General features: G+C 35.9%; 2 protein-coding genes across 2 annotated transcripts in view; both read left to right on the top strand.

The window, feature by feature from the left end:
* The window catches only part of LOC148941366 (uncharacterized), a 137,276-nt gene extending 134,800 nt beyond the window's left edge, over positions 1-2,476 (top strand). The window contains exon 8 of the mRNA XM_089104696.1: positions 2,349-2,476. Coding sequence (XP_088960822.1) covers positions 2,349-2,433 — 85 coding nt within the window. The 3' untranslated portion in view covers positions 2,434-2,476. The remainder of the gene's footprint in view (positions 1-2,348) is intronic.
* Positions 2,477-5,230: 2,754 nt separating this feature from the next.
* LOC148941365 (histidine ammonia-lyase-like) overlaps positions 5,231-16,349 on the top strand; it is an 86,002-nt gene continuing 74,883 nt past the window's right edge. Inside the window, exon 1 of the mRNA XM_089104549.1 lies at positions 5,231-5,379. Coding sequence (XP_088960675.1) covers positions 5,325-5,379 — 55 coding nt within the window. The 5' untranslated portion in view covers positions 5,231-5,324. The remainder of the gene's footprint in view (positions 5,380-16,349) is intronic.

The raw sequence follows: 16,349 nt of genomic DNA, 5'->3' as shown, positions 1-16,349 counted from the left end.
ATTTTGGCTACTAATTTCTATAGATCTCAGGGGCCTGCATGGTATCTTTTCCACAGCTGTTATTTTGGTCTTAGTCCATTATACATTTAAACCAAGTTTTTCTGCAGCAGAGGCCAGCGTTTCTATGGTAATTCTGATGCCACCGATATTTTCACATACTTATGCAACATCATCAGTGAAGTCAACAGCCTGACAGAACTCTTCCAGCAAAATTGACGCCAAACGAATACGCCAGCAGAAAAAAAAAAACTTTTTCGCATGCTGACCAAATGGTCTGCGTTGCTTAGGTACCGATCTCCTGGTTTATTCCTTTCGGCTGGGAGTGCAATGCTTGGTATGTGGCAAATCCTCCGACACTTCCCGTGTTTTTTGTTTTTACAGAATTTTCCAGGTGCCCATTTAGAACTGGGTCGATTCTGGCTGAGCGTACAGAGTCAAATCATTGGTCCTCATTCCAAACAAAATAATCAGTGACACCAGGACTTGAGCCCATGTTCTCAGGATTTCAATTCCAGTGCGTTAACCCCTCAACTAGATGGCTCGTGAAGAGCTAAGGAGCGGCCAATAACTCCTGATAGAAGGTGGTAATTGCCTTCAAAAGGGTCTGTAGCCAGTACCTTCTGGCTACAGACCCTTTTGAAAGGGTGATATATATATATATATATATATATATATATATATATATATATATATATATATATATATATATATATATATATATATATATATATATATATATATATATATATATATATATATATATATATATATATATATCCTTGTCTTTTCGCCCCCGAAGTTTTCTAGCTAGGTTCAAGCTTGAGCAATGGATCAAAACTTTTATTTTGTCTCAATCACTTAATTCAGAAAACCATCGAATAGTATAAAGTTCTTGGAGCCGAAATTATCAGCTTTCACCTGTCCGGAGGAAAACAAAAAGAGTCAAGGGTACCATCTGTTGATACATTTTCCTGTTGAGTTTGATTGAAAATGAGACGACTGAATCTGAAATCGGCACCATGAGTGGTCAAGGTGTTTCTTATCACTGTTCATCTATATTAAATGCAGGCGTAAGGTTTTAATTGTTGAATGCAATAAATAAACACCTGTAAGTAAATTATTATGGAAAATTTTAAGACGTATTTGATGGACAAAAGGTTTTCACCATCCTTAGATCTTTTTTTTGTCTATGCTCGTCACAGGTGCTTTACCTTTTGCGTGTGTCGCAACTCCTATAACAGAAAATACAGTGTCTTTGATTGACAATGCTACGACTATTTTGATCCAAAATTACGCCTTATATTTGACATATCAGTTCCATTCTATGTTTGCTCTAGCTACTTTTTTGATAATACAACTCTAAAGAGGGCTTGTTAGTCTAATTCAATATCTTATAAGTTCAAAAACTCTGAATTAACTCCTCTTAGGTCAATATTGGCGTAACATTGTATTTAGTATTCTTTATGAGTCAGTCAAAAATGTTGTTATTACTCTGTTTCGTCTTCTGATCATAAATCTAAGGGATTATATTCTCCAAATTCTTTGATCCAAATTCCTGCCCTTTTTAGAGTTGGAGGAGACAAAATAGATTCCGGAGGGCTTATAAGCCAAATATCCCTTTAGTGTGTGCTATTCACCTTTAACGATTTGAAAATTACAGAAATTTTTGCAATTGCTGCATCTCGGAAGACGGAGTTCCATTGTTATTTAATTGTTTTCCAGATTGGGGTAAAGTTATCTGAATTTCTTGACTCGTGTTAATTCCGTCCTTAGGCCCTCCTTTAAGTATCCTTCAATTGATTTTTGTCGATAGTGTATATATAGAGTGTGACCTATATATCCAAGAAGTATTCTACTCGTATTTTGCAAATATTTGTAAGAGAACTGCTTCTGCTGCTAATTCTTCTCCGTCGCAATCCGATATCTTGGGCCACCTTATTTTAAGTTAATGTTCTTGGAGCCAGCACCTAATATAGAATTATTTGGATTCTTTTGGAATTAAAGAATTCCTCGTCATCTCTGCTGTCTGGGATTAGCAATGCTTTTGAAAAGGCGATGCTTTGTGGTCTCAATGATCTTTTATTTTCTACAGTTTTTATCATGATTTTTTTTTTTTAAGAATTCACTCAACTGAACATGCTTGTGCATTTCTGTTGAACTCTCTTCATTCTGCGCTTGACGCTATTTTGATTCCTCTTGTTTTGCTCCTGGTTGTTCCAAAAGCTTTTGAATCACTAACCTACAGAATTCTTCTCGTCAAACTTTCTCTTTTTAGCGTAAGAAGTCGTGTTTGTTTGGTTAAAGTCGTACAAGTCCAGTAGAATAACTTATGTTGATCTTGTTTTCAGTTCACCGTCAAAAGTTGGCAATAGTGTCCTTCAAGAGTCAATGTCGTCGATGTCATCCCACATTTTCCCGTGCCAAAAACCGTAATTTGTCTTCTTTGGATTATCTTGTTGCTGTGGCTTATGATAGAACCCTTGTTACTTGTAGGAGAGCGGAGATTTAGGTTTGCAAGAATTTAATTGACTTGTTTAAGATAATTTTACTTTGCTTTAAGGACAACTCTCTTGGCCTAAATGCTTCTAAATCTAGTTTTATGACTTTTTCACGTTTATTTCAGGTTTATCCTCCACGGTCTGAAATCTATCTATCCAAAGGCTCTATTAGTAGACCAAAAGATATCCGTGTCCGTTTCCTATGCACCGTTCATGATGATAATTTACCTCTTAAGTACTACACTGATTTGATTAAAATGAAGGTATGCAGAAACATTGGTATCATTTCTGCAGTATGACAACGACCTCGTAATGAGCGAACCAGCGGCCCGTAGTAACCCGAAGCTTATTAACGGGTTTTAAAAACAATTCTCGAGAAAAATTAGCATTTGGAGCTAATTCAAGAATGACAATTATTGTTTCGATTAATCATCATAGCCAAAGTTTATTGTGAAAAAATCTTTGTAAGTTCGAAAAAGAGCCTGAAACCCCTCGAAAATGGCTCAGCATCATTATGAAAACTGCACCATTAGAATCACCATGGTTAAAAACCATATACATGAGAATTTCAGTCCCTCATCTTGAATAACAAGGAAAAATCATATTTTTTTTTTTGCATTTGTGGCACTGTTGAGTTTCCTGTTTTTCTCTCCCCCCCCCTCCCTTTTTTCTGTCCCAGAGGTAATCTCATCAAACCTGTTGTCTTTATGAATAGGGCTAAAAAGTTAGAATAGGCCTCCTGTGAACAGAAATCCCAAGATCTAGTGCTATTTTTAGGTAAAAAAAGAGATCACACCATTCTTAACTTTCAGCCATTTTGTTCAACAAATGATCAATTTTTGCCCTAAGATGGTCAAAATGCCAAGAAATTCAAATTGTAAGATACTCATTCGATTAGTCATGGGATGAAACCATTTCCTGGAGGTTTTCAACCCCTCCCTCCATCATGAAAAACGACTATTCAGTAGGCGGATCAAGCTCTACAGTATGGTGTGAATGCCGCAATGAGTTTAAAGTTTATTCACAAACTGTGAGCTGATAATGGCATCTCATAACTACGTTTTTTGATAGCCCATCAGCAGATAATTACATTTCTAAGTAAGAATAGAGGTCTTACTACAAGGAAGTGACGTTCTCTGCCTATCTGTTCCACAAAACATCATGTTTTTGCTAAAAAAAAAAAAAAATCTATTCTAGCGTCAGTATTGTTTCTAGTTTATGCAAATGACCTAATTTTCGCAGTTAGAGATGATAGTCACTTATATTGTTGTTGTGTATGTCATCCTGCAATTTCCCGTGCCAATAATCATATATTGTCTTCTTTGGATCCTCTTGTTGCTTTTGCTGATGATAGTACCCTTGGTAATTCTGGGAGAACGGAGATTGAGGGTCGTTCAAAGTTAGTGGACTAGTTAAAGGGAGATTTACTTTGGCTTGAGGTCAACTCTCTTGCAATATATTTCTATAATTTTTTTCCAAATTATCTTTCACTTTCCTTCAGCTCCATGGTGATCTTCCCAGGTCCCTTAGATTCACTTTATCTTTTGGATCTAATCGGTCAAATTATCACCTTTGTAGCTCTCAGAATATTTAAATTCCAAATACGCCAAGAACAGGATCAGATTTTAATCTTTTAGTTGTGTTATGTTTTGTGGAAATAAATTACTCTTCCTGATTCAGCACAAAAAAAGCCGCACCTTTGGCACCTTCGAAATACTTAGAAACAAAACAAACTGCTTGGGCCCGATTGGAAACGGTCCAGTCTTTTTCTGAGCGATTAGAATAAATTCTCATATATACCTAAAATCTTTCCCATCCCACCCTCTTTATCTTCTTCTCTCCTTTTTTTACTTATTGTTAATAAGATGTTACTTAAATAGTAGCCTATGTGTATCTTCCCTGTCCTTCACAGAAAGTGTAGCTGATGTGGGGATTAGTGGCATGTATTGTCTGATCTTTGTTTTGAATTTATATGTATCTTATCTATCTATCCATCTTTTATTTGCTACGTGACCAGGAATTATTACAAAATCAGATGGGAATGGGGAAACATAGGAAAAAAGCTAAGAATTTTAGCCGGGGCTTAAACGACACCGTGCATACGCGAGTGAATAGGAACTTAGGATGCTCAACCTTCAGTCATTCTATTAAATATTTTCTTTCTGAACAGATAGAATAAGTTTCCTTCTATTATAGGATATACTTTTGGCTAATTCTGGTTAAGAAGAATATTAATTTGATGCAATTATTTTTGGGCTCTTTACAAGGCCGTAACGAAGGGGGAGATAAGGGGTTTGAACCCCCCATCCCCGAAATGTATGTCCGACTCGTAAAAACGTAATAAAAATGAGTATAAACCAATTTTTTTTGCGTTTTTACAATTTTTTGTATCCCCCCATATTTTTTTTTTGTTATCCCCCCCCCCCAAAAAAAAATCCCGGATACGGTCCGGATTCTTAGCATCAGTAAGTAGTCAATACACCGTAATGTCCTGTATGATGAACAGATCGATTTTCTTCGCATGTTGCCGTGCTTTAGACGTTAATATGTCGAAGAAATGATGAACTAATAATAATAAATGACGCAAGCCCTTTATTTATGTATTGTGCAACGATCGCTTTGCTTTTATGCAAATTCTTATTTCAAATTGTAAATAGCTAATTTAAATTTCAAAACGAAATGTTTACGGCGGGGGGTCAATCCTTCTTGCACATAACCTGTTGAGGAGTATTTGTCCAATCAGTGATAAGATTTGGAGGGTGTGTTTCTGTGCCTTAACAACTGAACTTCAACATACTTCGCCAGTTTGATACGCTAGAAAGGAAGATGAAAGTATCTGTGAAAATTGGAGATGATTGGCTACAAGTGCCATGTCATGATGGTAAGAAGCCTCTCTTAACAATGTTTGGGAACTGTCTACTACTAAAGTACCAAAAAATTTTTAGATTATACGGAAAACTTAATTCAAAAGATGGTCATTGTTGCAGCCTATGTTGCTATAATACTATCTTTTTTGTTTTGTTTTAGAGCTATTTCTTCGAATAGTTCGAGGTCGACTCTCTGACAATATTTTAAGATTGACTGATCTTATAAAATTTATTTTTGTTTCATTCTTATAGTTGTTTGAGAATCGAAGCGCAAATTCAGCTTTATTTTAGAGTTTGCAACGGTTTTTCAGCAGTAAATCGCTTTTCTATCTCGCTAAATGCTCATTCACAGTGAGATTTTACTAACGCCAAGATTTAGCTAGCTCTACTTCAGTGGCGGTTCTGGTCTCTTTTGCGCCCGGGACAAAATCTTGATTAGCGCCCTTCATCTGTCTCCTTCAAAACTTCCAGGCCAAAATTTAACCATATTTTCCTTCATTATTTTTTTTTTAGTTTATAACTTAATTAATCATTTACTTTTTTTATAATTTTTAAATTTATTATTTAAATTATTTAACTACTATTGATTATTTTAACGTAATTATTTTAATTATTATTATATAATTAGATATTTGTCGGTTATATAATGAACACTCGAGAATTTCGATCACGAATGATGAGAACGTAAGCCAAAAGACTGGTCAAGCAACTTCTTTATACCAGAGAATTAGCTTTGACTGGGTTGGAAAATAAATTTTAGCTATATTTTATTTAAGTATTTATTTGGTATTTTGTTTAGGTTAGGTTAGGCTACGTATTTAGTATATGCTATGCTTGACCCCCCCCCCCTATTGTGTACAGACAGAGCCCAAATTTGTTTCTAAACTGTTATATTTTCATCAAATAATGTTTTATTTCATTAGCATTAACCAAACTTCACTTTTCGAGTGTTTATTATGTAACCGACAAGTACCTTTAATTATTACGATTTATCTATTTTTCATTTATTAATTAGTTAATTATATATTAATTGTTTTCATTTAGTAACTGTGCGCTCTACTTTATTTTATAAAAATAAGATTTGTAAAATTGCAAAATGATTAGAACCGTTAGATTATTTATTTGAAATTTTGCACTCCTGAAATTTCTGCGCCAGGGGCAAGTGCACCCTCTGCCCCCCTGAAACCGCCTCTGTTCTACTTTTAGACATTGCTTTATGAAGCAGGGTTTTTTTTTAAACATTTTTGTTCTACGAACCTCTTTGTTTTGAGTTTAAGAGTTAGGATCTTTACTGAAGGAGGGAGACTACCATCTATTTTCAAACACAAAGAGTTGATAACCAGTAAAAATTTCACAATATAACACAGTAATATGCCACCTCTTTGGTTAAGTTGAAAAATTTTCAAAGGGCTTTTCTTCCCATTCCAGAATTAAACTGTTAAACACGTAAAACTTAAATATGTCTTTTTCAAAACATTTTTGAAATAAAAAGGGGTACTCGTGTATTATAAGGGCCTTTCTGAAAAGTCAAGTTTGGTTAATGCTAATGAAATAAAATAAAGTAGGATGAATATATAATAGTTTATAAACAAATTTGGGCTATATATTTGCGCATTAGGAGGGGGAGGGGGGTAAAGCGTAGCATATATTAAATACGTAACCTAACCTAACTTAACCTAGGTACCTTTTTCCCCTCCTAAACTCCAAAAAACAACAGTTTCAATCTCGTAACGCAATGAAAACCACGATATACATTGCATTACCCTATACGGGTTGAATTGACCCGTTAAAAACGGGTTTTTCGTGACAGGTTTTCTTGTAAAGGCCCATATAGTGCCTAAGTACCTAAGAAGGCTCCCCTTTGCTATTTTACAGACAGCTAAGGAGTCCTCGGAGCAGTGGCTAAGTCTCCCCCCCCCCGATGGGGGAACTCCATTAATTTGGAGTCCTCTCCAAGGTAAGGTTTTTGTAGGTGATGCAGAAACAATGGCTGATAAAGTACTGATACAACCAAAACAGAGCTGTGAAAAAAAAAAAAAAAAATCATTTCCTAACGAAATGAGTGCCTTTTCTCTTTAGCAACACAAGAAATTAGAAACGTTGAACGAGAGAGAGAGTGTGGGAGTGTCCGATTCTTTTTTGTTGCCAGAATATTTTTGGCCACAAGTGTATTAGCATTTTGTAATTTGCCCGCATGAATTTATTTGGGGAGGGAGGAGAGGGCACTGAATTAGAAAAAGAGCTAGACAGAAATCGATGATTTGTATGTAAAATATCTACTGGTGCGTTATATGGTCACTTTTATATATTGTACAAGGAAACCAGTCACGAAAAACCCGCCAGACGGGTTCATTGCAAGAGACTCCTTTACATATAAATACAATGCAAAGCGTGGTTTTCATTGCGTTTACGATATTTAAACTGTTATTTTTTGGGGTTTAGGGGGGGGGGCGACAAAGGTACCTAGGTTAGGTTAGGCTAGGTTACGCATTTAATATAGGCTATGCTCTACCCCCCCCCTAATGTGCAAATATACAGCCCAAATATGTTTATAAACTATTATATATTAATTCTATTTTATTTCATTAGCATTAACCAAACTTGACTTTTTAGAAGTGCCCATATAATGCACCAGTTCCGAAGAATACAGGATAAATCTAGAAAAGTTACATCGGTCTTAAGATTAGGGTGTATATGAAGGCCCCTAGGTTCTGCGCAATTCTCTCAGCTAGACACCATGGATTATTTTGTCTGAACTAGTACGTTGTCAGTATGACATAATTTTGTTCCTGTGATTCTGTTTAAACCAGGATACGATCAAACTATTCATTGCTACTTATATACTCTTCTCAGTTACTTCGAAGAAGACGCAAAAAGAATGGTGGAAAACCAACCGAAGATAGGATTATAACCTATTCCACTAATTCTTAATTTGGACACTTACTGAAAAGAAGGCTTCTTCTTTTGTTCTTCTACTTCTTTTACTATGTATTGTCTACTTCTTTTCGAATATTACTGTCGATTTCAACTACAAATTAATATTTTTGCGTTAGTTTATTGGCTGATAAAAGTGTCAAACAAACAAAAGTTGCGTGAAAGTAACAGTAAATTGAGAGTAGATCGAGCCATGAAAAAGGTAATGAATAAATTTAAATAGTTTCGAAGAAATTCATCACTTTCAAGTGAAAACAGGAGATGCGTGTTAAATAAACGCAATTTTTTGTCCAATGAAAGTAAATGGGACATTAAAAATAACACGAACATACATTATCCGGTATCCGTGATAAATAAAATGAAATAAAAATATATAAATAATAGGTAAAATTTCTAGCTTAGACAGTGAAACGATATATGATAAAGATTGCTCAAATATTTCGGCTTCACGTTTGGAAACCCCCTATCAACGTGATAAAAAAGAAATATTAGACTAAACAGCTAAAAGATATTTGAAATTATCGTAAACAGATAAAATAAAAACACTACACAACTACAATAAAAAGGAAGTGACGAAAAACTCACATACGAATATTGTATTTGCTGTTGTGTTAAAGTCCTAGATAACTCAGATATGGTGACAAAAAACTACACAAATCCAATTGAATTATGGTACAATATGTAACTTGTAAATCTGAAATTTTCATGTTGAGTGCTGTCTTCTGGAATGATCAAACAGCTTGTGGTAATGAACTGTAAGTAAGGAGCGACTCGTCTCAATAGTGACCGAAACTCTAAAAATTGGAATTTTAATATCAGTAGATGCATCAAAAGAATCAACTTATTATGCTGATTCCAAATATATAGAATTCATCAGATTTAACGTTACCCATAAAAAGTTACGAGCCTGAGAAAATTTGCCTGATTTTGAAATAGGGGGAACAACCCCTAAAATTCAAGGAATCTTAATGAAAATCACGTCATAATATTGAACATACCAGAAAATCCTACTGTAGAAGTTGCAAGCTTCTATTTACAAAAATGTCTAATTTTGCTATTTTTGCCAGAAAACAGATCACTGATGCGTGTTTATTTTTTTTTATTTTAAGTATTTTTTCCTAGGGGTGACCGTGTTGAAATAATGGTCCTAGAAGATCGAGAGAGGGTGTATTCGAACGATAATTAAAAGTTCTAGTACCCTTTTTATTTGAGCAAAAAGATTGGAGGGCAACTGGGCCTCCTCCCACGCCCATTTTTTCCCAAAGTTAATTGATCAAAATTTTGAGATAGCAATTTTGTTCAGCATAGTTGAAAGATCAGATGACTATGTCTTTAGGCGTAAAATGACCCCCCACAGTTCGTGGAAAGAGGCCTGTAAGATATTAAATTTGCCAATTGTTTACTTATAGTATTTGTTATTGGGAAGTATACAGACATTTTTCGGGTAGAGGGTGTGTTTGGGATAGATTTCTATAGGGAAAATTTTCCTTGGGGAGGGAAATTTCCGGGGAGTAAATTTTTTAGGGAAAATTTTACACGGGGGATTTGACAGAATTGCTATACGAAATTCTTTTTAATTGTATTACATTCTCTTTGTCAAATTTTACATGTGGAGATGTTCCGGGGGAATTACTCAGGGGCTATTTTCCGCGTGTTCGATTTACGGGAAATAATTTCTGCAGAATTGGGCACTTCTGGAGCTATCGAGAAACCGAATAGAGATTAAAGTCTGATTCAAATGAAAGAATGCTAAGAAGAATTTTTCAGGCTGAATCGTCCGCAACTAATTTTACGGGGAGGGGAGAATTTTCAGCGAGGATGGAACTGTCTGGAGGGAATATGACAGGGAGGGGGAGTACTTCACGTTGGATGAAATTTCCATGAAGGAATTTTCCGTGAGGGGGTGGGGGTATATTTCATGGAGGGGGATCCAGATTTACTGGCATTATTTGAAAAACGATCAGAAATTAAATAAATAAAAATAATAAGTTTTTTAATTGATGTAAGGAACAACATTAAAATTCAAAGCCAACATAAATTATTCCATATATGGAGGGTTGTCCCATCCTCAATTCCTTGCTCCTTACGCTAAAGTTTGACTGTTTGTCCCAATTTTTTTAAAAACGGCTGCTGAAACACGGGAACCGCTTAATTAGAATAGGAAGCTTTTTTAAAAGCACTAATAGCTTTAGCGTAACGAGCAAGGTATTGAGTTGAGGTCAACCTTTCATATATGGAATAAATCTGTCGAAAAAGATACGCAAATTTCGTTTTAATTTTTCATGTATGGTGAGGCAAATTCGAACCTGCGTTAGTTGAAAAACGTTCAGAAACTAAATAACAAAAACCAATTTTTTTAACCGAAAGTAAGGAGCGACATTAAACCTTAAAACGAACACAAATTGTTCCGTATATGAAAGGGGCTGTCCCCTCCTCAACGCCTCACTCTTTACGCTAAAGTTTGATTCTTTGTCAAAAGTCTACTTTTTAAAGTAATAAAAAACTTTAGTGTAAAGATTGGGGCGTTGAGGTGGTGATAGCCCCTTTCATATACGGAATAATTTCTGTTCTTTTTAAGTTTTAATGTCACCTCTTAATTTCAGTTAAAAACAAATTTTTTTAATTTATTTATTTAGTTCAATTCAATTCAAACTTTTTATTTCCTCCGAATACGAAGAGTAAACATTTTAAAGAAAATAATCGCTAATCAACAGCCCATTAAATTCTTTTAAAATATATAACAACAAGTACGCAAAAGCCTTCAATCAAACTTACCACACAAATTAACATTTCATTCAATTAATAATAAATTAATACTTAGAATTAACACTTCACGAATTAACACTTCATTCAATGATTAATAATAATAATAATAAAAAAAAATTAATTAAGCTTCATGCGAAGCTTTATATAAATTATGAGAAAACAGAGGTAATTTGGATTAAAATTTCTTTTGCTTTTTCTCCAACAGATCAACAGGGTTTTTTATTTTTTATGTATTCATTAAAAAAAGTATTTGATTCAGATTTAGAAAAGTGGCAAAGGAACTTAGCAAAATTAAAAAATGTGGTTTTTACATGCGCAATATTGCTAATTCTAAAAAATGGGAGAAGCAATGAAAAAAGTAAAATCTGAGGCAAAGCGACAGTATTATATACCCGAGCCAGTGATTTCCGAGAAAGAAGATCGTGAAGACAAATTACTGCCCCGAAACTAGGCGCTATTCTACTTTTAACTGCTTTAGAAATAGAAGCATGGCATAGAGCTAAAGTTGGTCCATAAGGCACACCAAGATATAAAAAAGATTCCAAAGGTTTTAAGATGCTATCATAAATACGAACAGAAATTTCTGAATTAACGAGATCATTAGCCTTTGGACCAAGAATTAAAAACTGACACTTTTCAGGGTGAAAACGAAGTCCATTCTCACTAAAAACCTTTGCTAAAAAATCTACATTTTGTTGAAGTGACTGAAGTGATCAACTCAAAAGGAGTAAATCATCTGCGTAAGCAATCCACGACAAAACATAACCTTTACCATAAATAAAAGTCAACTGAATTTGATTAAGTAGCCCAGAAACAGTAATATTGAAAATCCAAGGAGAAATAATGCTTCCTTGCCTCAGCCCCCTACATAACTTAACATTACAATCACTAAACTGATTCTTCCACTTAATACGGATACGAGAGGAGTCATACCACTTTTTTAAAACCAAAACTACTGGTAGTGGAACATTATTCTTCAGAAGTGCAGTCATAGCCTAAGGATGGATAATTGAATCATACACCGCCGCAAAATCTAACGCAAGAGTATAAACTCTATCCCATTGCTTACAAAGGGATATTATTCTTGACATGAGGGTATGAGCATCATTACTGCTTAACCCCTTACGGAACCTAATTTGATTCAGGCCTTGGTTACAAGACTCCAAATATTTTAATAAAACTAACTAAAAAACTTTGCTAATCTGGCACGAAACAGTAATCGGCCTGTAATCAGAACATCGATTTGTATTTCCTATTTTTTTTTAAAGGGGTGAAGTGGTAGCACGAGAAAAGCTAGTTGGAAGAACTCCAGAAGAAAGAATAATAGTAAAAAGAGTAGCGAGAAGAAGGATTGCTTTGGGGGATGCCCATTTTATATGGTTTGAATGTACACTATCATGATCAAAAGAATGCTTTCTTTTCAGAGCTTTAATTGCTGCCGTTACATCTTCAACAGAAACAGATATTTTATTATTTGGGCCGGGCTTTGAAATTTCTTCCGAAAATAAAGAGTCAAGCCGTGATTCAACTGTCGCATCACCGGATGAAAAAACATGAGTATAATGAGTTATCCAATCATTGAGTTTCAGGGAACTATCAGAATCCGGTGAACAATTATTATTACGACGTCTAGAATTAATCAAACTCCAAAGCTCATTCTTATCATTAGTAATCCTTGAACAAAATTCATCTTTTATAATTTCATTATGCAAACGCAACTCAGCCCGAAAACGTCTTTAGTTAATTTCATACCATCATAAAATGGTCCAGATCGCGGTTTTCCCGCACAATTCCAAAGGTAACAAGCTTGAAATGCATTCTTTTGGCTCTGCTTTAAAATTGGGTAAGGTTCCAACCTAAAACACGAGATCCACGACGGAAAGAATCAGTCGTAAATGCTTTATTAGCCCCAACTTTTAAACTATGAACAATTCAAGGTAAAATAGACCAATTTCAATTTGATCAACATCCTTAGAATAATTTACAATTATTTTAGCTAAAAGAGCGTCTGATTCTTCATGATATTTGCAAATTTTTTCCCGATCCCAGATCATTTTATTTACAATTTGACTAGAACGATGGATAATTTTAAACGATGGAATTTGAACATTTAAATGAAAAGAAAGGTAAAATGGTCACTAATAGGCATATCCAATCCAACATGAACAGGCTTTGGCAATAACGCTGCATTTGAAACAAGCACATGGTCTAGATTAGAGCAAGAACCAGAATTATGGACATACGTAAAATCCGCATCTTTTGAAACTATAGTAAAAACCAAAAACAAAGATAAAAGAGCGGAGGAGGGGACAAAATTAATAGCAAGATTGCAGTTAAAATCCCGGCAAATAAGCCACTGGAAATCTGATGGAACTTTCACCACAAATCACTATAATTCTAAATATGCAAAGTTGAAATCAAAATTCGAATCAATAGTATGATATATAGCACGTTTGTTGGTAAATAGCACGCGAAAACGATAATCCCTGGGATTCGAACAGCATCAAAATAACGATTAACGGCAAACGCTGAAACTGGAATAATCTCTCGAATAAACGCCTCCAGATGGGCGTCTGCCTGTAGGCGTAGCTAGAAATATAAAACACTTAAACTGCTGAGACAGGCTCGAAAAAAGACTAGTAGAGTGGTTCAGAAGGTGATGCTCTTGCAGACACAAAATATCCAGATCGCGCAGCATAGACTGCAATACCTGCTGTTTATCACCAAATCCATTCAGATTCAGAGATATAATCTTTGTACTAATCATTTTTTACTCATTGAACTTTTTCGGTCAACCGTTTGCAGCGAAAGCTAAATCCAGTATGCTCATGAGATCCACAATGGAAGCAATAAGGTTCATTCAGGCAAGCGTTGTTCCGAGAATGAGACTGTCTACTACCAAAACACTTGAGACAACGTTCCACGCTAGAGCAGCCCAACAATATATGCTCTAGCGACCCGCTTTTGTAGCACATTCGCGGTAAAACTTATAATCAGTAAGCCGGATATGTTCGTAGCCAATGTGAATCTTATGACGCAAATAATGAGACTTAGCCGTCGCCGAACGGAAGTATACACGATATGATTTCAAATCACCGATGTGCTGTATCTCTTCGATACCTTGGTTAGAAGCACACACACTTTCTGGATCGATCGGGAATTCCACTCGTGATAATAAACCAACAATTCTCAATTTGCAAACTTCAGTTTTACCGACCTTTTCACTCTAACAGGCTTTTAAGTTTTCGGCGTTTTGTCTTTTCGTATGAATGACCCAATTCGGTTGCTGGGATCCTGATTCCTTAGAAAGTGAAATCCGCACTATACCATTAGCCCCATCCAACGATTTCAGAAAAGCTTCACGCTTTAAGGGTCTTTACAAGACCCACTGTTTCTGACTTGTTATTCAGTGGAGGCTAAGATTTATCATTAAGTTTTTCTTTATCTATACAGCTCAAAACCTCGCTCAGTACTCCGTCACAACACTTTTTAACCACAGCAGGAGTCTCCGCTACCTTATTTGTTACGTAGTCAAGTTTATCAATAATGCTAAAAAGATGCCGGTCCCAGGTTTGAATGGCACGGCTGAAGTGAGCATTTTGATCCGTATCTATTGCAGGTATCGCATCACTTGCAGCCATGATGAATTTCAGATTTGGCAAGTAAGGGGCTGCATCCTCAGAAATAAGGATGTCTGAAATATCCTGCGACAGGCTTTGCTTAACAGAGGGACCACGACGTGCAAGGAATTTATGCGTGGGATTCACTAGAGATGTTAGGAGGCTTCTAGCTTGATCAAGATGAACAGTAGAATAGAAGTTTGCACACGCAGATATACAGGAGATGGACAAAATTCCTGACTGTAGACAGATCCTGAAAAAGCTTAAAACTGGTGAATAAACAAGAGTCTCTGAAGGAGGCGGGATCTGCGGGGAAGCAGGTTTATCAGCAAATGTCTCACAGTAGACCGAGCACTGACATATTATAATACTGTCTTTCTCAATGCTCTGAAGAATTTCACAGCGGTTATGGCAGAGACAACCACAACCCCCAGCAGATGTGTTGCAAATAACTATTCCTCTAGTTGCGAGACTGAGGCTCTCTTTGCAAACTTTGCATCCTGTCTTTTATAACTTTTTAAAAGCCACGGCAGCCATTTATCAATTAATAATAATAACACATAAATATCAACTTGGTACTATGTGCTAAGGAAATGGAAGGAGGCTACCCGAACCAACTACCCCGCCTTCGCCTGAGTAAAACTATTATCAGATAAAATCTCTGCTTTCTGAAGAACAAAATGGCTACCTCAAAATTTTGATTCGATGTGTTTGGGGGAATGATAGGCCTGGGGGGGGGGGCAAGTTGCCCTCCAATCACTTTCGACTATTTAAAAGGGCACTAGCCACTCCAATTTCCAATCGAATGAGCCCTTTTCGAAGTTTCTACGACAACTTCTTCGATACAAAGTGCCCGGGTATGGAGAAAAAAAAAACACGTTGTGCCCATATCGTTCTTTACTTAGGCAGCACTAGCGCGCTGCTTATCATTTATTATCTTTGTTTTCCCCAGAGGCACTTCATATGGAAGGGGTCGTCGTAAAAACTTCAAAAGGGAATCATTCGATTGGTAATCGAGAGTTCTAGTGCCCTTTTCAATAGTCAAAAATGATTGGAGGGCAATTACCCCCCCCCCCTCCCGCGCCAATCATTCCCCAAACACGTCCAATCAAAATTTTGAGATAGCCATTTTGTTCAGTGTAGTTGATTTACCTATAGAAAATATGTTTTAGAGGAGGAAACTCCTCCACCACCCTTGGGGTAAGGGTTGTAAGTTATGCCCTGTGGGTATATAAGGTTTTTATTGAAGGTTTTGTCGTAGAAACTTCAAAAAAGGCTAATTTGATTTAAAATTCAAAGGGCTAGTGCCCTTTTCAATAGTCGAAAGTGATTGGAGGGCAACCAATGACTGAGGGCATATAAGGTTTTTATAGAAGGCGTTGTCGCAGAAACTTAAAAAAAAGCTCATTCGATTGGAAATTCAAAGGGCTAGTGCCATTTTAATAGTCGAAAGTGATTGGAGGGCAACTAGCCCCCCAACGCCCATTAGTCCCCCAAACACATCCAATCAAAATTTTGAAATAATCATTTTGTTCAGCGTAATTGATTTTAGATAAAGAATATGTTTTTGAGGAGGACACTCCATCACAACCCTCAAGGCAAGGGTTTTAAGTTATACCCAGGGGGCATATAAGTTTTTATAGAAGATGGTGTCGTAGAAACTT

The sequence above is a fragment of the Artemia sp. Qi Xiang Cuo genome, chromosome 18 (assembly GCF_049724085.1).
Source record: "Artemia sp. Qi Xiang Cuo chromosome 18, ASM4972408v1, whole genome shotgun sequence".
NCBI classification, from domain to species: Eukaryota; Metazoa; Arthropoda; class Branchiopoda; order Anostraca; family Artemiidae; genus Artemia; species Artemia sp. Qi Xiang Cuo.
This window is presented reverse-complemented; position numbering and strand designations above follow the sequence as displayed.